Source organism: Pangasianodon hypophthalmus, chromosome 4, assembly GCF_027358585.1.
Source record: "Pangasianodon hypophthalmus isolate fPanHyp1 chromosome 4, fPanHyp1.pri, whole genome shotgun sequence".
In the NCBI taxonomy this organism is placed as follows: domain Eukaryota; kingdom Metazoa; phylum Chordata; class Actinopteri; order Siluriformes; family Pangasiidae; genus Pangasianodon; species Pangasianodon hypophthalmus.
This window is the reverse complement of record NC_069713.1, coordinates 11,441,394-11,467,850: the sequence shown is the minus strand read 5'-3', so window position 1 is coordinate 11,467,850 and position 26,457 is coordinate 11,441,394. Positions and strand designations below refer to the sequence as shown.

General features: G+C 36.6%; 3 protein-coding genes across 8 annotated transcripts in view; 1 reads left to right on the top strand and 2 right to left on the bottom strand.

Annotated features, from left to right (window-relative positions):
- svep1 (sushi, von Willebrand factor type A, EGF and pentraxin domain containing 1) overlaps positions 1-11,078 on the top strand; it is an 88,055-nt gene extending 76,977 nt beyond the window's left edge. For 3 of the 5 annotated variants that reach the window (XM_026936738.3, XM_026936737.3, XM_053233800.1), the window contains 5 exons: positions 4,197-4,367; positions 5,023-5,118; positions 6,363-6,458; positions 9,476-9,569; positions 10,755-11,078. In XM_026936738.3, the coding sequence (XP_026792539.3) occupies positions 4,197-4,367; positions 5,023-5,118; positions 6,363-6,458; positions 9,476-9,569; positions 10,755-10,785 (488 nt within the window). In that variant the 3' untranslated portion in view covers positions 10,786-11,078. Of the gene's footprint in view, positions 1-825; positions 1,194-4,196; positions 4,368-5,022; positions 5,119-6,362; positions 6,459-9,475; positions 9,570-10,754 lie in introns of those variants that run through there. The other 2 variants (XM_026936739.3, XM_026936740.3) reach the window with 2 other exon arrangements.
- A 15-nt stretch (positions 11,079-11,093) lies between these two features.
- Positions 11,094-14,898, bottom strand: txn (thioredoxin). Its single transcript, XM_026936814.3, has 5 exons — positions 14,745-14,898; positions 13,785-13,889; positions 13,338-13,403; positions 11,504-11,569; positions 11,094-11,355 (listed from the first exon to the last, which is right to left on the bottom strand). The coding sequence occupies exons 1-5, from the start codon at positions 14,766-14,768 to the stop codon at positions 11,293-11,295; spliced, it is 324 nt and encodes a 107-aa protein (XP_026792615.1). The 5' UTR covers positions 14,769-14,898; the 3' UTR covers positions 11,094-11,292.
- Positions 14,899-15,427: 529 nt separating this feature from the next.
- ptgr1.2 (prostaglandin reductase 1, tandem duplicate 2) lies at positions 15,428-26,341 on the bottom strand. Of its 2 annotated transcripts, none has more exons than XM_026936788.3 (8): positions 20,095-26,341; positions 19,949-19,994; positions 19,141-19,200; positions 18,735-18,917; positions 18,348-18,621; positions 17,427-17,532; positions 17,069-17,187; positions 15,428-16,330 (listed from the first exon to the last, which is right to left on the bottom strand). In XM_026936788.3, exons 1-8 carry the CDS (start codon positions 20,198-20,200, stop codon positions 16,220-16,222), a joined length of 1,005 nt encoding a protein of 334 aa, XP_026792589.1. In that variant the 5' UTR covers positions 20,201-26,341; the 3' UTR covers positions 15,428-16,219. The 2 variants fall into 2 exon arrangements, with proteins under 2 accessions (XP_026792589.1, XP_034159160.1); XM_034303269.2 differs by having other exon boundaries at positions 16,251-16,330; positions 17,011-17,187.
- Positions 26,342-26,457: the final 116 nt, after the last annotated feature.

Sequence of the window (26,457 nt, the reverse complement as noted above, 5' to 3'; positions counted from 1 at the left end):
CTGTTACCTTTTTACTCATTTACCATAATATAAGAACAAAAGTGAAAGGCTTATCCCAAAATAATCACAAGTCTCTTCTCCTTATCTCTAATCTTGTTAAACTGAATCAGTATCAGCATTTCTGGCTCTTTAAATGTAAGTCGCTATACTTTTCAGACTATATCTTTGTTACAATATTGTAATTCTCTTTAAAATTTAAATAAAGCATTGCCATTTTGACATGAACAAAACTTAATAAAGTTTTATTTCTGTTCTTCTTTTTTCTCATATTTTTTCCAGATAGTATCAGGGGAATTTTCCACATAATTGCACTTCTGTAGAAGTTGGGCAGTTTCACATAGGACAGTAAATACACAGAACAATAAATACACAGGACACTAAAATTACAGAACATGGGCTGCAAACTGTAAACTATTTGGTAGTGTAGCAGCAATACATTTAGCGTTCCATAAAGTGTCTGATGCAGCTTTAGAAAAGAGCACAGTAGTGTTGGGTCGATATGTGGGTGTCCAAAACAGATGATGGCTTACAACTGAAACTTAGTTTGAGTTGTTAGTTTCAGTTGTAAGCCAACATCTCAGTTTCTGTCTCTATCATCATGTGCAATCTCACTAAGATGTGCAACATCTCAGTCTCTGCCTATATCATCATGTGCTATCTCACCTTTTGTTTTCATTATCCATCTTTGCTCTTATTGAGTACTTACACTTACACAATCTCTACTGATTACAGGCTCATGGCAGCCATTATATTGATATTTGTGTCACAGCATTACAACACAGCATTTGGCCTACAGATAAACTAAACCTAATCCTGTTCATGCAGATAAACATCGCACGGAACAGCATTAAATCCATTAAAAAAAACAATGGAAAGAATATGGCACAACCATGATTCTGCCTAGAAGAGGCCGTCCACTAAATGTCAGTGACCGGGTAAAGAGGACATTAGTCAGAGAAGCAACCAAGAAGCCTTATTGGATATAGTGCTGCATACACACTTGAAAATGTTGCTTTTTTATTTCATTAACTTTCTGAAGCATTGTTTTTGAAAATGAATGTGAAATGTAAAGCCAGTCTAGGGTATATTTTTTATTTTATCCTAAAAAAATGAAATGTTTCCTCTTTTGAAAACTGTGTAGTAAAATACTGGAATTTTGCCCTAAACCATTAACAAAGGAAATGTGGTTATTGCTTTGGGTGTAAACTCTTCCTTTTCCTTTGCATGTCCTGTTCAGACAGACTTTCTATTCTTTCACTCAGTAAAAATATTTTGTGCTTTTTTCACAGTTGCTGTGATGTATGATGTAGTAAGATATTTAATTTGCATAGCATGTGCAAATACACGCATGGTGGTGTGAATGTGGGCTGTCATCAAAGTATTTTTGCATGCCTGATTCACCTCCAAAATTTTGTTACAACAGTGTTTAAAATAGAAATAGAGCATAAACTAGCTGAGCATCTAAATAGATTAGAAGAATACCTAACGCAAGAAAGTAAAAAATCAACAAGTGAATAAATGTAATACATGTTGAATGCAACTGCTGAGGGACAGTTAAAATAATTTCACTAGCAAAGTACTAGATATGCTGTTAATAGTTTTTTTTACAAACAAGTACAAAGAAGGAAGCAAATTGCCATTTGTAAAGCACATTAGTCACTTAGTATTTATATATTCAACTTGACAAGTCTGTACCAAATATTACAAGCACTGCATTATTATCTATTAAATACTGAGCAATTATTGCATTATGGCACCAAGTACCTGATATAATTTTTGTAATAATAATAAAAAAAAATTAAACACCAGACCAAATTTATGGCCAGAACACTCACACGTGAGTGAACACCCACAAACATGAACAAGAAGACATAAAGTGTATTTCACATATTTTTTGTCAACATTAAATCTATAGGTGAACTCTAATTATGTATCATTAAAGAAATGTCACACTGTTGACTTGATCAAACCACAGCTCTTGCTGTTGTATTCATTATACAGTAACTCCACCGCTATTTAAAGCTACACTGCCCTGCGCTGATGATCATGAAACACTAATGTGTCTGGCACACTCACACATGCCTACATCATAGACTTCTGCCACTTTTACTACTTCTGTTATAATCACAGAAATAGGGCCCTCAGTCAAACTGTTGCCACAACAGTCTGAAATCTAACATTTCTTTTCATGCTTCCTTTTTTTCAGCCTTCCTTCTTAAGCACTGTTACGCAAACAGCTAGTAATTGGGTTATTCTTTGTATGTCGTGCCTTTTGAGTTAATATGTTAAATATCTCCATGGTGCAAGAAGCACTTAACCTAATCAAATAACATATATTATATATGAAAATAGTGGAACAGGATGGAAAGAATTTTAAAATTTTAAAATGAAAAAGTCTGACTGATTTCTGCTGTGTAATTCTGCTTAGCAGGGTGCCTTGTGTATGAGTGGAACATGGAGATTGTCATATAAAACATCCAAAATCTTAGAAAAAGACTTAACTAGTTTAACATATAATTTAATAATAATAATAATTTAATAAACAAAAATACTACGAGATATTTGTATAGTGTGAAATGTAAGCTTGCATAGTAAATATTTACATTGTGAATTTATAGTACCTTCTAGTAACAACCGATCTGCCAGGTTGTTACTGTAATTAATATTACAGTAATGGCATGTTGTACTGTATTTTATATATTACAGATATACAGTACATTGCTGTAAAAAAACACTACTGCAGTTTTATGTCATATTGTTGTGGTAGGTCTTTTGTTGCTAAACATACATATTTACAAATTTTCAAAAATCCTAACAAAAGAATTTGATAAAAAAAAGTTTATTAATCTAAGCATCTAAGCATTAGAGACCTAAGAGTAAATATAAAATATCAAATTACACAATAAAAGCATGCGAAAATGAACAACGAGATGAACAATTACAGAATCACATCTTATTCTAACCAGCCACCAAAAAACAGGCTGGTCAAACCGGAAGACCATCTTTACCAGCGGGTTTTTCCAGCGGGTAAGTATTGGTACAGTTTTCAGTACAGTATAGTTTTGTACTTTTAAGTACAGTTTTTGACTTACTGCTACTAATAGCTATCATAGAAAGTTACTTTAAGACACAACACAAATGTAAAGCAACTAGAAAATCTCAACTCAAACCTTTATTGATCAGTTTAGTCAGTAGTAAGGAAGCTGACTGGCAAAGGTTGTCTGCCAGTTTTACCAGCTCGGCCTGTTTTTTGGCATCTGGTAGCTTGTTAGACCAAGCTGAATTTGAATGGGTCACAGTCCTGACAATCACAGCAAAAAAAGAGTGAAAAGCTAGAAAGCTAGCTACCGAAGGTTAGCTTTCTGGCTTAGCTAACATTTACTATGACTTCAAGTTTTTGCACTTACCCTGCTATGTTTTTAAACAAAACCTAAAATAATAAATAATGGAGAAAATGAAAAATTTAGCCATATGAGTTTCAATTTCTTCTTCAGGAAAATGCATTTGAGCCTAGTTTGAGTAAAATTAATGATTCTCTATGTTTCACTGTATTATTGCAACGAAGCCACAGCAGGTGTAAATGTTTTCCAAGAGTACCATGCAGTGTGCTGCATTGAACTGTAAAACATATTCTCACTATTATACCAATGAAAAAATTACAGTGTGGGGACAGATGAAAAACCATGAAATATAGCTAAAAAAATAATAATAAATATTAATGAAAAATAAATAGGAGTTTGAAATATATTTTTTAAACTTTGTATGTTTTTATGAGTTTCAGTTAAGAATGTGGCAAACATCACCTGGGGACACAGGGGAATCACATTTACCCTAGCAAAAAAGGCAAAGGATAAACATTTGTTGATTTGTTTTTTTATATATAACAACTAAACAAATATAAGATGGATCTTTTCAGGGACAGAAAAGCACTGCTTACAAAGAACGACCCAATTCTAATTAGTAAAGCAGGGTATCAAATTCAAGTCACAGAGGACCACAGTTCTGTGGTTTAGTGGTTACTCTGCTTCAGCACAATGCAATTTAATTCACAAAGGCCTTTATAATTAGCTAATTCACTGAGGCAAGTGAGGTTATTAAACCTGCAGTGGTGTGGTCTGACAAACCCAGCAGTCCATGAATCCCTCTTAAGGCCAGCTGTCACCTACTGACCCTTTTCTGGGAACCGCCCTACACAGGGGTGTCCTGCGGCCCTCCTCTCCACATGGCTAATGGAGTGGTCCGTGGGGCCGTGTTCCAGCTTGGTGATGTGGCAGTGTACTCGTGCTTCGTGGGCTACATCATGGAAGGCACTGGCAGGAGTATGTGCTTGGAGAATGGCACATGGACTCCACCCCCTTCCTGTAGAGGTAGCACAAGGACTTGCCCGTGTCAGCCTGCCCTTAAAAGACCTTTCCTTCTAGAAACACCTCTGAATTGTCTTGAGTTTATACACAACTACAATTTTATACATCAGTGTCCTGAGCTCCTATAAGGGGTCTTCCTTAATGCCTCCAGCAGTAATGGATGGTTTGGCTAAAGGTTCAACCTGTATGCATGCATTCATCACTGCACCTCCTCGTTCACATCACGGTAATGTACTTCACCTTGTGTGCTAAGTATCTGTATTTTACTCATTTAACATGCATGTTTGCACAAGCTGTTTGTTTACCTCTTCTCTACACACCCATATTAGCAAGTAGATTTTATTGTTTGTGAATTTCTTCTGTATGGCTATGCAGTGAGCATAAGTGTCAAACACTGAGGACTTTGCATCTACTTAATCCATTCTGAAAATATTATTATAGTGACTAAAGAATATTATTTTCACACAATGCTCCAGAGCCACTAGTAAACTATGCTTCTGCCTCACTCCTGTTTCAAACACATTTTTGGTGCCATGATTTTGGGGTATCACTGTTCAGTGAAGTATCAGTGTACCATTAAATCTGCATTTAGGAACTATTTTAACTGACATGTGTGTGTGTGTGTGTGTGTGTGTGTGTGTGTATGTGTTTTCTTCAGCTGTGTGTTGGCTACAGTGTCAGAATGGAGGTGTGTGCCAGAGGCCAAATATATGCTCCTGTCCAGAGGGCTGGATGGGTCGCCTCTGTGAGGAACGTAGGTTTTACACACAATGCATAACAGACACACCAGGGGAGGACAAATCAAAAATTCATTAGTTAAGGGTCACGCAAAACCACCAGTGTACTGTACAGTCTCATGTTTTGTTGCCTGGAAAGCTAACTGGCCAACACAAGAGCTAGTTCCATGTATCTGATTCTGGAAAGAATATCTGTAATCAGTACACACTAAGATGCACAGTAAAGGCTTTTCTGCACACACACATACCTAAATTTCCAGTTAAATATCCTTTGAACTGTCTGTACAGACACCACACATCTTACAAATAACCACCATACTCATACCACACCACTTCCTCTGTCTCAGGTTACTCTGTTACTTGATTTCAGCTCTGCATTTTTTTTAAAAAAAGATGATTCATATTCACCAGGGCCAATACAAAAACCAGCCTAATGATAGAAACCTTTTTCAATCTACTTGGAAACTGCAGTGTCACTCACAAAATATCAACTCTTATCAATTTATATATGCCAGACCTCAGCTAACCTCCTCCAACACTGAGCACACAGAGTAAAATTGGGTAAATAATATGTTCATAGTGAATATACTGAAACATTGGAGAAAGAGAAAATGAAAAGTCAACTGAAAATGACTAAATGAGAACACTGGCTGCTGTAGACACACACAAACTCTTTTTATACCTCTTTTTACAGGGTGCCATTTCCTGTCTGAATTTAATGACTAGTCTTATTTGTCTCAGTTTATGGATATGCCTTGGATTGCTTTCTTTCAAGTCATTAATCTGAAACGACTGAGTTTCACAAAAATTCTGTCATTTCATGTGCCACTTCCACACTGTAATGTGAATGTAGTCTAGATAGCAGGAATGATAGAAAATGAAAATTGAATGAAATGAGAATGAAAATAGGGCTGACATTGTTTCCCAAGCCTCGCTTGCAGGTGCATCTTACAGCTAGAGAGAGAGAGAGAGAGAGAGAGAGAGAGAGAGAATAAAAAGGTGTATGTCAGGAGACAAGCTGATTGTGACATGAAAATGAAAATGTGAAAATGAAGAGTAGAGAAGAAAATGAAGGAAACAAGGGGATGAGAGGGAAGGAAAGATGAATCTTTAATTAATTACTTGACAAGTTGCTCTCTTAATTTTCAGAATCCCTGCACACATTTAAAAAAACATGCATGGTGGATTTTGAAACGCTCTTTGTACATTACAACTGTATTTTGTGTGTGTGTGTGTGCGTGTGTGTGTGCATATGTTGCAGCAATCTGCATCCTGCCATGTCTAAATGGCGGACGCTGTGTTGCTCCATACCAGTGCGAGTGTCCAAGAGGGTGGACTGGCACGCGATGCCACGCTGGTAAGTGTGTGTGTGTGTTATATCTTGGTAGAGACCAAATGTCCCTACACGGATAGGAATATCTGACACTTTTGTCCTCGTAGAACATTTGGCTTTACATTATGTCAATGAAAAGTCCTCTCACGGAAAGTAAGAAAAAGAAGTGTGTGTGTGTGTATGTGTGTATACATACAGTATATAGCTGTGGGTGGTTGTATGTGTGATTGAATGGACCAGAAGTAAATGCAAAAAATATATATATACTTTTGCAATTGTCTTTTATGTTCACATGTATTGCAAATACTAAATATGTTTGCAAAATATATCTGCACATTTACACCATCTGTAGTTAAACGTTGTCCTTAAAATCTAAATGAAAGAACTCCTTATGTTTCTTGGACATATGTGAGCATGTTAGACTAACTTGATCAACCGCATGAGTACAAGAGTGGTAAGTTAAGGAATAATTAACGAGAGTGATCTCCTCAAGGGATAAAAGGGAGAAAGAGAGTGAGATAAGACAATCTCCTGGGGTCACATTGTGTCACACTGTGGCAGTTACTACAGCAACAAGCACTGTAACAGATCTTCATGTTGATGATCACTAATCAGACAAACCCTCGATTCCAAAACAAACTCACAAATATAATAAGATTATAATTGAAACCATGTGGCGTGTTTTTTTCTGGTACTTTGTCAGCAAATCTAAATCTCATTATACATTTTGTGAAAATTTTGTGCATCATGGTATGATTTTTTTTGTCATATCACCCACCCCTTGGTTTAATTATATTGATGTGGAAAATGACTTCCTAGCCATGTTTATCTGGCAGTGCCTATAGATCACACAGTGCTTCTGGGACAATGCTCTGTGAAGCATGGTGTTGGGAGTGTCATGGTTTGCAGCTGCTTTGCTGTCTCAGTGTCTGAATAGCAGCCATTAGGAAAATAATTCATTAAAAGTTGTATTTATAAATGTTACAGTAGAGTGTCAGGGTAGTGGTCAGTCACCTGAAGCTTTATAGTACAGGCAACAAGACAGTGACCCAAAACACATTTTCACAAGTGTGGAAAAAAACTGATTTGAAAAAAGATTAATTTAAAATGTAGATGCTTTGTATTTGGTCATTCGAGAATTCAGTGCTTTAACTCAGCTGAGATGGCATGTGGTATGACATAAAGAGGGCTTTTCTTAAAAAAAAAATTGAGAATAAAAACATTTTCTCTAAATCTGACCTGCATCAACAAGAAATGTTTGCTGGTTCTATAAATTACCAGTTATTAAAGGGTTCACATACTTTTTTCCAGCCTGAACTACAGTTGACTCATTGATTAGTATGAGTAGTTTTATATATTTTATATAATTTATATTAAATATACATTAAATAACATTTCATTTTATATAATTAATAAAAAAACAAATAATTAATATATACATGGAATGTATAAAGGAATTTAAAAGGGCTTTATAACCTTTTACTTATAGCTGATATTTCCTTGTAGGTGCTGATTTCATTTTCAAATCTGGTAGTGAAATAAAGTGCACTTTACCCCAACCCAATGTCCTGGAGGTTTCACAATTTATCGGAATAAATAAGATGAACCCTCCAATAGTCACAAGGAAATAAAATAAAGGAAGGCCTTTATTTGAACTTTGTGGCTGACTGTTAAGAACAGAAAAATCTTGGCTTGAACTTCCTTGAATCTTTTATCACTCACAGTCTGTTGGTATTTCCTAAGTTTATTGTCACCCCGTCCATGTACATGTCTGGAGCGGAACAAAATGACTGTGCTACAACACATAACAATACAGGATCATGCTAGAAAGAAAGTGTAAAATATATGATCATGTAAAACATATGCCAAGTCATTCTGCCTAAGGGATCATATCTGAACCTAACAGAGACAGTATACACACACACACACACACATTTCTATGGACACAATACTAGTCATTAACTGGTTATTTAGCTCCTGCTAAGGAAAATCGTTTTGTGTTTTGTCACGCTTAGTCTTTTCGTTGACTCATGGCAGGTGTGTTTGTGTGCCTCACTGTGAGGGGACAAAGGTCTTTGAAGCAGAGAGGAAATTTGGGAATGTTACAGATAATGTGATGTCCCTTAGATGTTCCATAGATCTAGACACACGTTGGTCTAGTATGTTGGTTAGATTCTTGCATACCTGTTGTTAAATTTTATTAGTTGGAGAGTTCATGCATGCTTGATGTAATGCAGTTTACAGGAACTACTACTATCTTTTTATATGCCATTATATAAGTTGCGATATAAGTTGTGGTATAATAAGTTATATACAGTAAGTTGTGGTAAATATGCAATATTACCATGCACTGGATTTTTTGTGCATGGATCTTTGTGCATGAAACCCTGGATCTTTGTTTCAGGCTGTACAACGCAACAGGAAGCACAAAAACAGCTAAAAAGCACACACTACCATCTATGACTCATGAGGTTATCTTCTTGTGCAAGTTTTCCTTATGTTGTGAATTTAGCTAATATGTTGACTTCTGGATGTCATAAGCTTTAGAGAGCATATGCTGTTTAGCTAAGCAGAAAACTTTATGCTGATTCAGATGCATATATATATATATATATATATATATATGTCAGCAACAACACACGGCTTAGGTTATATCTACTAAATGACTAATTTAAAAACTCAGTGACTTTTGACATTTTTGTCAGTTTTTTGTTCTACACGTATGACACTAGTTGTTTAAATTCGTTTTCATGATCCTTATGCACGATCAGCTGGGGAGGTGGTTGGAGGGAAGGGAAAGATCCTTCATTGTTTTTACTGAAATTGTGATTTGCCTTATATGCAGTAGAGAGCTTAACATTACAAACTACTCCTTTATTAAATAAACAGTGACTAAACTGTAGACCTCAGAATCACAATTTTCCACAAAAATCACATGAATCACATGTAAGGTTTCTGATAAATCATACATATGAGTGTTTTAGTATTTAAGTATAGATGTATTGGATGTTAATAAGAGTGTGTGTGTGATGTGTCCTCAGCGGTGTGTTCATCGCCCTGTCAGAATGGAGGCAGGTGTATCAGGCCTAACAGGTGCCGCTGCAGTCAAGGCTGGGGTGGCCCTGATTGCTCCAGGTGAGTGTATACACACAGTTACACATTAACACAAATCAGCTAAGGACTGATAATACGGGTCTGTTTTGTACAAATAAATATCTGTTCACCTGTTTTAATCTAAAAACTATAATATTTTACTTATATCTATAGATTTGGCAGTTTCATACCCATCACTGACAGTAGATTTCACTGAAAGGCCACAGCATCTGCTTAATTAAATAAAGATGCTGATTAATAGTTATGAGCACTAAACCATCAGTGGCCAAAGCTGCTCCTGGAGATGGATATTCCTGCAAACTGTAATATAGCCTGACTTCTAAACCACACAGCATTATGTTTCACCAAGAGAACTAATCACTGCTGCTCAGCCTATCCCATAGCTCAGCATTTATTAACTGATAGACCACAGCCTGGATATGGACCCAGCAAAGAATTGCAGCAGAATGAACCGGGCACTTGATAAATACTGTAGCAACTGATCAAAATAAGAAATAAAACTGCCTGTTCAGCATCAGTTTTTTGAACATGATTTGTAGCAGCTTCTGTGCCAGATCTTGTGGCCAATTACTTGCATTTATGGCAGTTACTTAGCCGAAGGTAGCTCACTGAGAAAGGAAATAGTTTTTACTTAGTTTACTGTGTCTGGGCTGATTAGTGAAATAACTACATTGTTTATTTAGAAAAAGATTGACTACAAAAACAGAATGTTTAAAAATGATTGAACAGAACAATATGTGTTTATTCTAAGTTCAAAACAGTATCTCCTCTGTTCAGAGTCTAGGGCACTAGTTAAAATTGATAACATGAAGCGCCACAATCAAACAAAACATAATCACTTTGAATACAGTCATGAACTATTCAATCATTAATGGTCAAGCATTAAAAGGTAACTGTTGTCAACATTCATTCATATTAGCTGCTTATCCAGACATTTTATGTAACTGAAGAAATTTTATGTAACTGGACCTTCACAAATTTTAGTTTAAGTGCTGCAGGGAGTAGATACCAAAGCTCCTCTGTCAGCTATTAAAATATGCAACCAAATAGGACAAATGATCTTGACATCTACATCACCATTTAAATTCAGAGTAATTTCACTATAGATTTCAATGAAATTAATCTGATTAAGGGGTTTAGGGTTGTAAATTATGTTTCATCTATAGTAGCACGTACTGAGACCTTTTTTTATTCTCCTTCTCCTAGGAAAAGAAAACCAGGATATTTTCATTTTTAATAAGCCACTCAACACAGACAAAGCTGGAGCATCAGCACACCATGGTGGATGTAGAAGTCTTCAGACAGTTCTGACCTGTAAACAGCCATTTCTCCCTCCAAAACTCCAAATACCAAGTGTTTTGTAAATTAAAGCTGTATTTTTTCATATAGAAAATAAAAACAGTATTAAGCATAATTCTGCTGCTATATACATGAACCTGTACGATGTGTAAAAACTTTAATGTGATTGTTCAGTGTATATGTGTATAAACTATTCTTTTCACATTTTTATTAAAGCAGAAAATACAACTACATGGGAAGCAGGTGTGTTACGCAGTTTAAGACATTTATTTATTTATTTATTTAGAATTCATCATATTAAAACAAGTAAATAACATAAGCCCCTTTTGGTAACCAGTAAAAAACGTCCATAATTTTGTACAAGATATATAGAATGATAAGCTTGCAGTAGAGCCTCCTATAAGGGAGAGTTAAAACCTAATATGCATGGTGTGTTTGTATGTGTTCATTTAAGTTCATTGAGCTTCTGTTCCAGTGTTTCTTGGCTGGCCCCAGAAAAGGAATGAATCTGTAAACAGGATATGAGATCACACTGAGGCTGACAAATGTAATGCATCAATTGACTTCTTACACAATAATGCTATGCTACTATAAAACACAGGACTTTTAACCTAGACGTTAGTTATTAGAGAACGTCACACAGTCTAAGAACTCACCTTTTGCTCTTTCTTGTAGAAGTGGAAAGTTGGCATGCAGCTGATAGCACAGTGACTGGCTACATCCTGGTGGAGACAGATTAAAGTTTTATTAAATTAGCCGAATATGCTTCTTCACCACTGGACTAGCAGATAGCAATCTGTAATATCATCCTTTCATTTCAGTCAGACACACAGCTTCGAGTGCATTCTGCAAGATGAGACAACATGGCTCTCTCTATGTGCCATTTCAACGCCCAGAAGATTTATGCAAACTAGAAACATTTCCTTTTGTGTAGCACAGGAAATGTCGCTACACAATGTGTGAATAACTTCTCATAACCTTGCTTCTAACTTCTATCAAATGCAGAAATATAGTGGACAATGAAGCAATATCAAATATTGCATAGAGAGACATCATTAATAATGGGACATACTTGTGGATATACTTGGGATTCTATTTGACAGGTGCCATTGTAACAAATAATCAAAGTTATTCACATCACCTGTCAGTGGTTTTAATGGTATGGCTGATCAGTGTGTGTGTGTGTGTGTATGTATATGTATATGTATATATACAGTCAGGTCTATAAGTATTTTTTCACCACCACAATGGATTTGAAATGAAGCAATCAAGATGTGATTGAAGTGTAGACTGTCAGCTTTAATTCAACGGGTTTAATAAAAATATTGCATTAACTGTTCAGAAATTTTCACAGGCTCGAAAGTAATTGGATAAACTAACATAATCATAAATATTAGGATTATTTTTAATACTTGGATGCAAATCCTTTGCAGTCAAAGACTTAAAATGGCTGGATAATGCCATTGTTTATGTATATATATATAAAACAATGGCATTATCCAGCCATTTTAATAAAGCTTTATTAAACTGCATGCAAATGTGTTGGAAATCCAACAGATTACACAGTGGAGATCATGTGAGTAGTGTCTGGGTTGCAGCAGCCATATTTTCCTGACTTAGCACTGAGTAAGCCTAAGGAAGATTCTTGTAATGTGTTTTAGTTACAGAAGTAAGCTAAAGCCAAGATTAACATCGAAGACAGATTACATCAGGAATAATTGCTAGACATTACCCCCTTGAACCCAACTTTAAACCTTGTGGCTTTGAAAGACAGATTACATCAACATTCTCATTCAGAAGACACTCTGATTCGCTGCACTGCCAAGACCAGGGCTAATAAAATAGACCTGTGGTTTTCAAACCACTTTATACCACAGCACTGCTGAATGCTTAATGAAAGTGTTGATTAATCTTCAATAACAGCAGCTCTGACAATAGTGTTGGCTGTAAGGTTTTTATTAATGCACTCATTCTAACACATTATCATTTATATAGTAACTTACACAGCAATGTGTATGCCAGATTAAAAAAACTTTTTGGAAGAGGTCTCCAGTGTCAGTTTTGTTATATTTTATTTCTTACTTAACACACTGGCTGTGGTGTATCCTATCAATATACACAATACTGTATATAAGCCAATCATCACTCTGTAACACTGACAAAGATGGTGGATGAAAAATGATCTTCTTACAAATTGCTAGTGCAATGCTGGAGACAGCAGGGAAAACTATTTGTTTTTTCTACACACTTAAACAGCAGTTTGATGACACTATGAAAATGTCCACATTGATAAACAGGTATCTCTCACTGACACAGCAAACAGCAATATATATGCTCTCACAATGCTCTAAAGACAACAGGAGTTTCATCTGGCACACACACTGGCTGTGTGATTTGGTTAAGTATTAGGGACAATAAAAAAGCCACAAAACAAAGATCTTTAAAACAGTCTGCATAAGATGGTAATTGTACACACACTGGGTGACTTACCTGTGCTTCGTCCACATCTACCTTCAGAAAAACCACATCCTTATACTCTGGGTTTTCTGACAGAGTCTGAAGAAAGAAAGAGGAAATAGAAGAGGGTAAATAGCTTAAGGTCTGATTGTGGCTTAGGGCCAGTTTAGAAGATTATAAATAGTGTATACACTACACAATATTGCAGTTTACTTTTGTTTATAGATGAAGAATATATATAGGTCTCCTTGTCTGTCTCTCTGTCTGTCTCTCTGTCTGTCTCTGTCTATCTCTGTCTATCTCTCTCTCTCTCTCTCTCTCTCTCTCTCTCTCAAGAACTGCTCAGCCTACTCTCTGGTTGCCACAACAACAAAACATAAACACACAGCCTCTCCCAGTGAATAAGAAAGTCACTGAGCAATCCTCATTACACTCTGACAACTGCAGATGTTGAAGAGAGACCTCAACAGAAGTACTCACTTTAAAGATGGGGCCAATCTTTTGGCAGGGGCCGCACCAGGAGGCTGTGAAGTCCACTACCACTAATTTGTCCCCTGCATTTTTCAGGGCTGCCATGAACTCATCCTGAGGAGAATAAAAGAGACAAAAGGTGATTGTGAGTAATGGGTAAAACAAGTACAAATAGGAGACAGAACCAAGTAGAGGCAAAACAACTGAAAAGCTTTAGTCCATAAATCAACCTGTTCAACATAAAGTTTAAACTGCACTGAGAGTTGTCTGAAAGTGTTTCCTCAAAATCATGTTCAGAGTCATCAGGTTATAGCAGTGTGTGATGCAATCAGTTAAATTACGCAACATTAAGATGGCTACAAAGTCTGCCTACACATTCAAATGCCACCATGAATTCAAGAATAATACAAACTTTACTGCTAGGAATGAAGCATCTACACCAGCTGTTTGGCTGATATACAAGGACGTCAGGGCCCTGAGGCTGTGTTCCAAATTACTACTATGCAAAATAGTGTGTACTAGTTTCACAGGCTATCTCTCTGGCCATTAAACAAATTGCATATGACATTATAATAAAAAAAGAAAGAAAAACGGCAAGAAAGAAGCAGTCTAGCTGTAAATCATAGTGTTGTTTAGCTCTTAGTATTTAATCTTTCGGCAAAAAGAAAGTAAAACTTCTGAGGGTCTGAAGAAAAAAAAACACAGGCTGTCAAATTTAGTGCATATAGAATATATGCTGTTTAGCTTTTGACCAGGGGTTTAAGCTTTTTAAACCCCTTAGTGACATAAAGACTATACAGATTCACACAGAGCATATTGATGAAATTATTAAATCTCTTCATAATGTTGCTTCCACCATAAAACAGGAATTTCTAAATATTAAGCCTACATACAGTAAACATGCATTCTACTGATATCAGAACCGCTTAAAAGTATCTGAAAAGAATATACAAGTAAATAAAAACTTACCAAACTCTCGATAAGTACAACCATGGTGAACCTTTCTACACTTGCCTAGGTACACACACACATATAACCAAACATGATGTACGTTACTGCCGTGTCACCCCAGTTATAAGCATGCCTCTCGCCCCGCCCCCTGACGCCAGCAAACCAATCAGAAGCTGCAATAGAGCCGTAATGGCGACATAGTCCCGCCCACTTCAACAAGCACCATTTTATGGCAATAGAATAAGAAAATGAAGTACTCGCTGCGCTCAGTAACTCGTATGTCCACGTAAGATTAGGTGATGTGGTAGTAGTGTATACGGATTGGAACTTAGCCAGTGTGTTTGGAGGAGAAGAATATGTGAATATGTCCACGTTTAATGTGCATAATATGCAACAGGTAGTTTATTAACAAGCCCTACTGACATCAGCAAGATTTACAGTGCGTAATTAAACATGATCAGGAGCAGTAATTTGTGGTTAGAGGCGATTAAAAGTGAAAAATAGAAACTCTCCATTGTTTCCAGTCACCATGACTTGACACTTCTCTAAAAATTCCAGGATGGCGTTACAGTCAGTGACGTCACAGCCTGGTATTCTCTGATTGGCCACTCAGTTTCTGTGTCCATTTTAATCCCATTTTTCTAAAATAATACGTTTTTTTTTTTTTTTTTTTTTTTTTTTTGTCATGATCTGGAACATGTTCTTACTTCCCAAAAGGAAGGCCAAATAAAAGTTCTAAATATAATTTTATATATATTCTTTTCTATATGTAAGTAATTACTTGTACTGAAAACTAAACTTTGGTGACAGAAGGAAATAGTACAAAATAACAACAAATATTTCTCAGTTAATAATGATGATGATGATATAAACTAACTACAACCAAAAAAATAACTGTGAGAATGAACTACTTTTTGCCAAAATATATTACAAAGATAAAAGTATTTAATTCATTCATCTTCAGTAAGTGTTTTATCCTTGTCAGGGTGGTGGTGTTGGATCCAGAGCCTGGAACACTGGGTGCGAGGTGGGAGTACAGTGGGATGGGAAGCCTGTCCATTGCTGGACACAATGCACATACATTTGCACTCTCGTACACAACTAGGGACAATTTAGAATAGCCAATGCTCCTATTAGTATGTTTTTAGGAGATAGGAGGAAACCACAGAGCCTAGAGGAAACCCACACAGACACATGGAGAATATGTGAAACTCCACACAGACAGTAACCTGAGCTCAGGATTGAACCAGCCAGGGACCATGCTACCTGCTGTACCTTGCAACATAGTAAAATATTTGTATACATATACATATATTACTAGTATACATGTATATTTATACTTATGAAAATTATTCCTTGGGAGTAAGACACCAGAAAAATAGTCAAATTTCATAAAACTTGTATTGTTTACTTGTATTCAAAATTGTTGAATTGTCCAAAACAGCAAATATGCACTGAATTTTCTATACGTGACATTACAAAAAGCAAAGTCATTACACTTTAACAACAGCTTTTCCCAGTTCTGTCCCTCTCAGCATCTGGATGAAGGCAGCAGGCATCTTCTCAAAGCCCACTGTGACATTTTCTTTGGCCTTAAGTTTCCCCTGCAATGGAGACATGCAAAGCACAAAAACTCAACTTTTAACCAATGTTATGATATGGTGTACTTTTCTGTAAGGAGACATATATTTAACATTTTTAGATGCAGTCTCCAGTGATGGTCCTTTGTAACAGTCAGAGATAAAGCTGTAACTTTAAGCCTAACCCTAACTTTAAGTTCTCCACCACAAGGAAGTCTTCAGGGCTGAGGACTTTGTGCTTTCTTGATAACATGACAAGCTGCTTTTTTTTTTTTTGTCATATTAACTTTAACAGAGAGGAAAAAGGGAGGTCAGTGACTCCACTGCACAACACACCACCTGGTCAGTGTTTTATTCCTGACTAAATAAATGCTGCTGTGGCCACCAAATACAGGGAATAAACCTCTGATTAAATCACTAAGATTTCTAGAGTTCTATTTTTGTTAGCATTTAGCTGCCCCTGAAGTAATTAATCACAATAAATGTTTCTATAGATCAGAGGTCTACAGGTCCTGATAGCCACAGCTCTGCTGATTTTTTTTCACAAATTGATACACTCATTTAAACTTATCAGATAATTACCCTGCAGCTCTTATGGTGACTTAGACATGCTGGAGTAGTGTAAACTCCAAAAACCTTAGAACTGAAGGGTACCAGTGCCTCTCATCTAGATCAGTGAAATCTGTCATGACTAGAGCTCTCACCTCATAGCGCTTATGTTAATGCACTACAGTCAGTTTGGCCCACTCAGTTTTAACTTGCCTCCTTCAGCCACTTAAGCAGTCTTCTGACAGATGCCACATCTTTCTCTGGCCACTGACTGACTTGGAATCCCTCCATCCTAATGCTCTTGGCCAGCATGGTCATGTGGGGAAAAGGACCTGAAGTGCAGTGGGAGATATTTTTAGTCATATTTCAGTCCTATGGAAACTTTAGGCCACTTTACAACATTGAATCACAGCACCACCTAGTGGTAACCATATAAGATGTAATAACAACTCTACGATCAATACCAAAGAGAAGGAAAGCCAGAGTGGAACCTGCAAATCATTAATCCATGCCACTCATATCTACATAAGTAATATCAATTGGTATAGAGATCACATTACCCAGCACTTACACATCTGAGGTGTGGTGGCGTTGTACAGCGATATTGCACCACACACAGCAATGCGTCCTCGAGGCCTCATCTGACTAAGTGCTGCAGTAAAGAAAGCACCTCCAACCTGGACAGAGCGCAAAATGCAAAACCAAAAATAACACATTTCAGGACCAGGAATATAAGGGCCATACTGTTGGAATTATCCTTAGTGTATATCCAGTGTGGTGAACATGACCATTTTAGATACTATACCAAGTGCTACCAAATCTCAAACTCAGACGAAGGGCTAGTGGGCAGAAAATTACAGCTCAATTCAGCAAAAAAAAAAAAAACAGATCTGCTGTCTAGTGACTCAAATCAAAATTGTGAGGAAGTACTTTCAGCCCTTTGCTTCATTGGATAATCTCATCCAGATACTGTAGTTTGTTACTTACACTTGTTGCTGTAAGCATAAAGACTGTCCCCAAGACACATGTTCACATTATGCTCACACTAAACATCCTTTCAACGCACTCTGTATGTTTAACGTTCTATTATACCGATGTAGAAGAGTAATGATTTATAATCCCACTATCAGGGACACTCAGAAGAGGTTGGGTTTCCTTTCGAGTCTGGTTCCACTCAAGGTTTCTTTCTCATGTTTTCTTGGGGAGTTTTTCCTTGCCACTGGCTTTTTCATTAGGCATCTAAACCTATGTCAAGATTTCTGTAAAGCTGCATGAGATAACATTTTTGGATATTTAATTGTGTCTATTATTATTATTATTATTATTATTATTATTATTATTATTATTATTACTCTCTTACTGGGTTACTTTATTTCCTCTTTTTCTTAGTGTATGTGTCACTACCATGTTAGAAACTAATGTGTAAATCATAAGATGTACAAATTGTAAATCATAAAAACACACTATATTAATCTCAGCATCTAAAACTTACATTCTCAAAATAGCAGTCATAGCCTTCAGGTGAAGCTTGCTTCAGTGCCTCATCCAGAGATGTTACGGTCTTGTAGTTGAAAACGTAGTCAAAGCCCAGCTCCTTCAGGTAGGCCACTTTTTCCTCACTCCCAGCAGAACCCACCACTTTACAGCCTTTAATCTTACAAATCTGTCCCACCATGGTACCCACAGCACCAGCTGCTGCACTCACCAGAACAGTTTCACCTGGCTTCACCTGCAGAATCTCCTCTAGGCCGTACAGGGCAGTCAAACTGACCCATACAGCATTAACAAATAAAGCAATATTCATATGGTTTAACAGGTATTTTCTTCAGAGATAATTGCAATAAACTGATTTTTCTTACTGATAATAAAACTTCATTACCCAGGCATCCCTAGTGCACCAACAGCCAAGGAAAGAGGAACGTCTTGGGGCCAATCAGGAAGAACTCGAGTCATTTCAAGGCTAAAAATTGCTTTGCCATTGGTCACACTGTGTGTCCTCCATCCACATGGAGCAACCACATAACAGCCCACAGGAAATGCTGGGTTCCGGCTTTGAAGTACCCTGGCAAGCAAACAACAGTTTTGGAGATGCTGTGGTTTATAATTCATGACTCAGTCTTTGGTGATTTAATGAATAAACATTTTTCTAATATATCCACTGTAAAGATGACACCAAAATAATAAAATACATAAAATAAAATGCATTGATGTAATATTCTTTATATTTTACACCATGACATAATATAACAGAAATATCTGATTGTCGATGTGTTTGTTTGTCTTACTTTGCAACCTGAGCTCCAATCTGTACATCACCTTCTTTCATTAAAGTTGAACTCACAGCTCTGCAGTAACAGAGAAACATACTCAAACATGGCATGCAAAACAATAAAACATAATGCAAATAGTTTGATTACCAAGGAGTTTATCTGTAAAAATAGAGTGAAAATGGTTTAAATCAATCTTCATATCAGACTATTACACAATATTTTCCATGACATGAATGCTTTACACACTTATCAGCCTTTGTTAATCAATAAGCAATATGCAATGTTGCATAAAACAAGCAGCTACTTAAAAGTTGATAATGTCTTCACTTCTGATTTCAGTTAAAATTATGTACTTTGAAAAACTTGAGTACATTTCAGAGTGGAGATTCGTAACTTTCACTCAAGTATAAATTCGGACAAGAAATTTTGGCACGATCCCCATATTTTCATTCAAGTATAATTTTTTGTGATTTTTCATGCTGAGATGTGAAAATGGTAGTGTGTTGACCCTGTCCAATATTACAGGGGGAAATGTCTAGGCATATTTACTAACTTTCTTAGCAACTTTTACATTTTAGAATTGGGTGTGTAAATGATGTGACATATTCTGCAATATCACTCGAGCTGTTTGCTTACTGTATCAGTTTGAAATGTGCTACACTCCACTGTGCTATCCACTGCTGCTTGCATTCTTGCCAGGATTAATAATTAATTTATCCAGATAATGCTTTTTGCAATAGCACACTCCCTTCAGTACATCATTGTCACTACAGAGCTGCTACTTGACAATAAAAAAAAAAAGTATAAATTGCAACTAATGTACCTCATATATGGATCAAGGCTGAGGAAGATGGCCTCCAGTTGGACCTCTGAAACAGTTCAAACACAAGTTAGCGCCAGTGAAATTTGCCATGCACCACTGCCAGGAAACAGGCCACCATAAACGTTTTATATGAAATTAATTGTTACCTCCATTTTGAAGCTCAGGTAATGTCTCCTCTTTAAGCTCAAAGTCACTCTCCTTTGGAAAGCCAACAAAATGCTTCCGAAGTGTCCAGACCTTAGCTTTAACCATGTTTCTGCTGCAGTGAAAACTTTCCTTCTAAAGTGCTCTGCTGTATAAACACTGCAACACCATGCTTTATATCCGAGCACTCCACCCATCAACAGCAGATTTTTACGCCAAGCACTGGGGGTTGGAAAAATAAGGCATGCTGTATGTAATATATGTAATATGTATATAAACAGTGGCTTAGTGAAGAAAAATAATATCTGCCCATGCAATACATTCTGATGGCTTGACTTACAGCATTTATTTATTAAAAGATCAGATCAGGGTTGAGCTGCATGGCTGCAAAACACAAACCATTGCATACATACATGGCATTGTATGTTGCTAGTCAGGAGTGACTTCAGCTCATTTATCAGTTTGATAGATTTGTCTTTCCCACAAAACTTACACAAAGGTGTATTTATAGCCTTGGTCACAGTGATTCAGCAGATTATTAGTCGTACCCAGTGTGTCAAGAGTTCACATGTTGTAAAATGATCTGGATTTTGAATCCCTAAAATTTCAAACTTTTAATTCACTTGGACGTGAAAAACTACTAAAGAACTAATAGTGTCCAGGCTCTCTGGTTTCCTAACACCTCCCAATAGCATGCCAGTTGATGGACTGGTGACTCTAATTTGTCCATATGTGTGAACAAGTGGGGGAATGTATGTGTGTATTCTGTCCAGGGTGTATTCTTTCCTTACATCCAATGCTTCCAGGATAGTCTTAGGATCCACCATAACCCTGACATGGATAAAACATTTACTGAAGATGAATTAAAAATTTATGATTTTGTAGAACAGAAAATTGTTCAATTTAAAAATAGCTCAATCCAAATGAAAAGATATTTTTGAAAATGACTCTTCCAAAAAAAATCTCTTACATTGTGGGTATTTATCACATGGTCATTATAAGCTAAAAGAGAGAGTGGTTGTGAGGAAAGGCAGTGTGCTTTAACAAAATGAGTTGAAAAAAAAAAAGGAAAGATGGATACCCATTTTACTCTGCATTTTTGCAAAAGTTAATGGTTAGATAATCACCCATTCATATACTGTATTGTAACAACACTACTGCAAAGTGTAGCTCTAACTGTAATCCAGTTTGAAGGAGGAATGTCAGACTCAGTTCTGTTAGATTTGAATCTCTGCTGGAATGTGAATCTTCAAGAGCAGGAATGGGCACAACACTAAACCACACAGTGTTAAGATCCTCCAGAAGAAACAATCGCTGCTCAACCTATCCCTTAGCTTATTACAGCTGTGTTCAGCACTGCAGTGAGTAGATCCCAAAGAACGTCAGAATAGAATAAATAATTTTGACAGCTACATAATTATTTAAATCCAGAGTATGCTGTTATTGAACCAGTCTTAAAGAAAATGAACTTAGATTCACAGGATTTTAAAAATTTTAGGCCTATTACCAAATTGCCTTTTATGAATAAGATTTTAGAGAAAGTTGTCCATAATCAACTTGTTGAATTTTTGATTGGAAACAACATAATGGATATTTTTCAGTCTGGATTTAGGACCAAACACAGCACAGAATCAACATTATTAAAGGTTACAAATGATATTTTTTAAGTATTGACTCTGGGAAAAGTGTTGCCTAAATGATGTTAGATTTAAGTGCAGCCTTCGATACTTTAGATCATGTGATTTTAATAGAACGCCTTAGAGATTATGTTGGGATTAAGGGTGTAGCCCTTAAGTGGTTTTCCTCCTATCTGCAGGACAGGACATGCTCAGTTAAAATTGGAAATTATGTTTCGTCATCTGCGACTATCACTTGGGGGGTTCCTCAGGGATCAATTCTCAGTTCGACTTTATTTTCATTATATATGTTACCCTTGGGGTCAATTTTTAGGCAATACAATATTAATTATCACTTGTATGCTGATGATCTACAACTGTATTTTCCTTTGGAATGAGATGGCTGTACATCTTTTGCTAATTTTTATGAGTGTTTGACTGAGGTAAAGGGATGGCTAGCAAATAATTTTTTTTTACAACTAAATGAGGATAAGACTGAGTTTATTATGTTTGGGAACACACTACCCGGAAATGACCTGATTGAAAGTTATGGACGGTTGTCCAATAATAGTTATGTGAAGAATCTTGGAGTAATTTTCGATTTTGAAATCCGCTTTGATCGTCAAGTTAACAGCGTTGTGAAAACATCTTTTTTTCAGTTAAGAAAATTGTCTAAACTGAAACCTATCCTTTCAAACAAGGACTTGGAGACTGTTTTGCATGCCTTTATTGCCACACAGTTGGTTTATTGTAATGCACTTTATCTAGGCATAAGTGAATCCCTGGTTGCTTGTCTTCAGTACGTCCAAAATGCTGCTGCAAGAATTCTGACAAACACCAGAAAACGAGATCATTGGTTACCTGTAAAATACAGGATACAATACAAGGTGTTAATGTTTGTCTATAAAGCATTGTACAATCAGGCTCCTGAGTATATAAAGGACATGTTAATCTCTTACCAATCTCAACGTCATCTGCGTTCCTCTCAAACTATGCTCCTAACTGTCCCACGGTCTCGGTTGAGGCGTAGTGGAGACCGCGCTTTTTCTGTTGCAGCTCCTGCACTCTGGAATGTGTTACCGTTATCTATAAAATCCTCGTCAAGCATGGACATTTTTAAAAAGGACTTGAAGACCTACTTATTTTATCAAGCTTTTGGCGTTTGATTAGGTCGGAGAATTGTGAAGGATTGGCTGTATGCTTTTCCTGATGTTATGTCTTCTTGTTATTTTATGTTTTCATGTATTTTAGTATTTTTATTATCTATGGACAGCACTTTGGTCCATTTTAATGGTTTTGAAAGTGCTTTATAAATAAAAGTTGAGTTGAGTTGAGTAAGTATACTGTAGATTTCAATTACATTATTTCACCTACAGTTGCACAAACTGCAAAATTCTTTACCACGCACCGCCTTCTCTGATTCATTTTTAATATGTCACTCAACACAGACAAAACTGGAGCTTCAGCATACTATGGTGGATGTAGAAGGTGGGTGTCTGGTTTTGACGTGTATCCAGCCATAACTCCCTTCAAAACTCGCACAAAATTTTGTAAATTAAAGCTGTATTTTTTTCAGATTCAGATTTCAAAACAGTATTAAGCATAATGCTGTTGCTATATACACTACATAAACCTGTACAGTGTGTAAAACCTTTACACAGGTGTGGGTGGAGACGGGTGCATTTTGGTTGGGCCTGCATAATTCCTCAACTTGTAAACAGGATATGATTTCACACTAAGGCTGATCAAACAACTTGAGATCAAACAACACCAAGACGTTAGCAGCAGATCCTTTAAGTTCTGTAAATTGCGAGGTTGGGCCTCCATGGATTGGGCTTGTTTGTCCAGAATATCCCTCAGATGCTCAATCGGCTAAATCAACACCTTGATCTCTTTGTCATGTTCCTCCAACCATTCCTGATCAATTTTTGCAGTGTGGCAGGGCACACTATCCTGCTGAAAGAGGCCAGTCCGATTAGGGAATACCATTACCATGAAGCGGTGTACTTGATTTTCATGTCAAAGTAACATCCACATGAATGCCAGGACCCAAGATCCTACACAAGGACCAGCAGAATATTGCCCAGAGCATTTTTATTCAAAGCAATTTACAACTGAGACAGGATACAACTGAGCAGATGAGGGTTAATTTTTTTTCAACATGGGAAAGTCTTCAGAACAGAGGGCTTTGAATTTTCATGGTAACATTACAAGCTGAATTTTTTTGTCTTATGAACTTCAGGAAAGAGAAAAAAGCAATGCAGGTGAGATGCAATGTTGTGATGCAAGTGATAACAGGCACTATAAATGGATAAAAAGTACAACATGTCATTCATTGATTAATAAAGAATTTAAAACGTTGCTGTGGTACAAAAAAAATCACGTAGGAATATTCTGATATTGAAAAATAATAACCTTTGGGCTATTAACAGTACCCCTGCTAAATATGTTGTCTGGTGAAAAACTACTTGAGTAAATTTCTTTTTCATATCTCCCCAGCTGAGATAACTAATTGCAAAATGTTATATATCTGAGAAATGCATTTTTGAACAATTATGTTAGCTAACCATGTGAGCTATGCTAAAGCTAAAATGGCACCACCTCATTTGTCAACAGTATATAACTAAACATAATATTACCTGGCTATTATTTCATGTTTCAAAGCAGGGGTGCTGATTCTTGATGGGGTGCTGATTCTTGATGGGGTGCTGATTCTTGATGGGGTGGGGGGCAACCCTATGCCTTAAGAGTAGACTTTCAGAAGGAAACTGCTTTGCTTTGATTGGGTCTTGAAATTAAATTATTTAAAGTTTGTGCATACTGTTTTTTAATTGACTTACAGTCCTCTGGGTTTAAATGAATATTTTTTAGCCTGTAACAGCACAGCAAAGTTGAATATTTATGAAACACTCAAGTACTATTATTTAATTTAAAAAAGTGCCATTACAGTGAACCATGAAGTCAAGTACTGTAACAAGAGTACACATACAGTAGTTTGTTACTTTACATCCCTGGACACAGCAATGCTCTAAAGACAGCAGAAATTTTGTCCCACCAGCACACTGGCTGTTTAATTTAGCTAATTTTGTTGCTATATGACATGAAAGGTGGAAAAACATCTGACATGATTTATCTTGGCTTCATTTTCTCACTTCACTAAAAACTGCAATTTTGGGTCGCTGGAGGACTAGTAGTTAGGCCACAGTACTCTCACTGCTGCAGCCCAGGTTCAATTCCCAGCCAGGGAACCAATCCCAGCCACTGGCAACAGTGCGCTCTCAGTGCCGATCCCAAGCCCGGATAAAACTGGGGAGGGCTGTGTCAGGAAGGGCATACGGCGTAAAAACTGTGCCAAATAAAACAGGCGGACCAATGATCTGCTGTGGTGACCCCTAACGGGAGCAGCCGAAAGAGGAACAACAACTAAAAACTGCAATTTTAACAGGGGTGTGTACACTTTTTTCCTTAACACTTAAAGTTTCCTTAACTTTTTTATCCACTTACGCCTTGACATTTTTTATTCTATTATATTATTATAGATAAATGTTAATTTCATTAATTTCTAAGCAGTTTATCCTGGTCAGAGTTGCTGTGAATCCAGATTGTATTCCACGCTGGGCGTGAGGTGGGAATACACTCTGAATGCTCTTGGTTAACTCATAGTCATGTGGAGAAAAGAATGTGCAGTGCAGTTGGATAAAACACAGATAGCACTGCATAATGCATTCATCAATAACATTCATGAGTATTTCCAGAAACTTGTTTCAGTCTAATGGAAACATTAGTCCACTTTACCCTATTGTACAGCACAGCACCATCTAGTGGGTATCAACCATTTTGAGCTGTAATAAAAACTCCCCTATCATTACCACAGAGAAATAAAACCTGAAGTGGAACCTGCTAGTCATGAACCCATGCCACTCGTATCTAAGTAATATTTTATGCTATGCACGCAACTCCAGGAAACAGACCACCACAGCCGTTTTATATGAAAGGAATAGATTCCTCCATTTTGAAGCCCAGGTAGTGTCTCCTCTTAAAGCTTAAATTTGCTCTCCTGGAAGGCCAACAAAATGCTTAAAAAGTGTCCAGACCTTAGCTTTGACAGTATTCCTGCTGCAGTGAAAACTTTCTAAAGCTTTCTGCATGGCTACAAAACACAAACCAGTGCATAAGTAGATGGCATTGTATTTTTGCAGGTCAGAAGTGACTTCAGCTCATTTATAAGTCTGACAAATTTGTCTTTCCCACAAAACTTACGCAAAAGTGTAATTATTTAAAGCCTAAAAAGATCTAGAATTTGAACCACTAATTAATTCACTTGGACCTGAAAAATCTGCTTTCTCACAAGAGTCTTTTACAGAAAGAAAATAAAAGTTTTATATTTAAAAAAAAAAAAAGTGTTCTGTGCAGCAAGGCTTAATTTTTTTTTTTTTTTTTTTAAAGACTCTTATTTTTCAAAATCAGAAGAGAACAATTTGCATTACACTGCAGGAGTTCCAATAAAATATCTGCTCAGAAAGGCTGCTCTCTTTGGTGCCCAGGCTCTAAAATATCCAAATGATGTGGACCTTCAGCATCCAATCAAGACAAAGAGGTGCTGAACTAACATTCAGTCATGTATGTGTGTGCTGTGGCATGAACACAGAACAGGTGGCTGTGTTTGTTTGGATTTTGAGCTAAGCTAACCAAATTCTGCCAAAATCTTTGCCTATACCTTTAAAATGTGCTTTCCAAGAAACTGTAGCA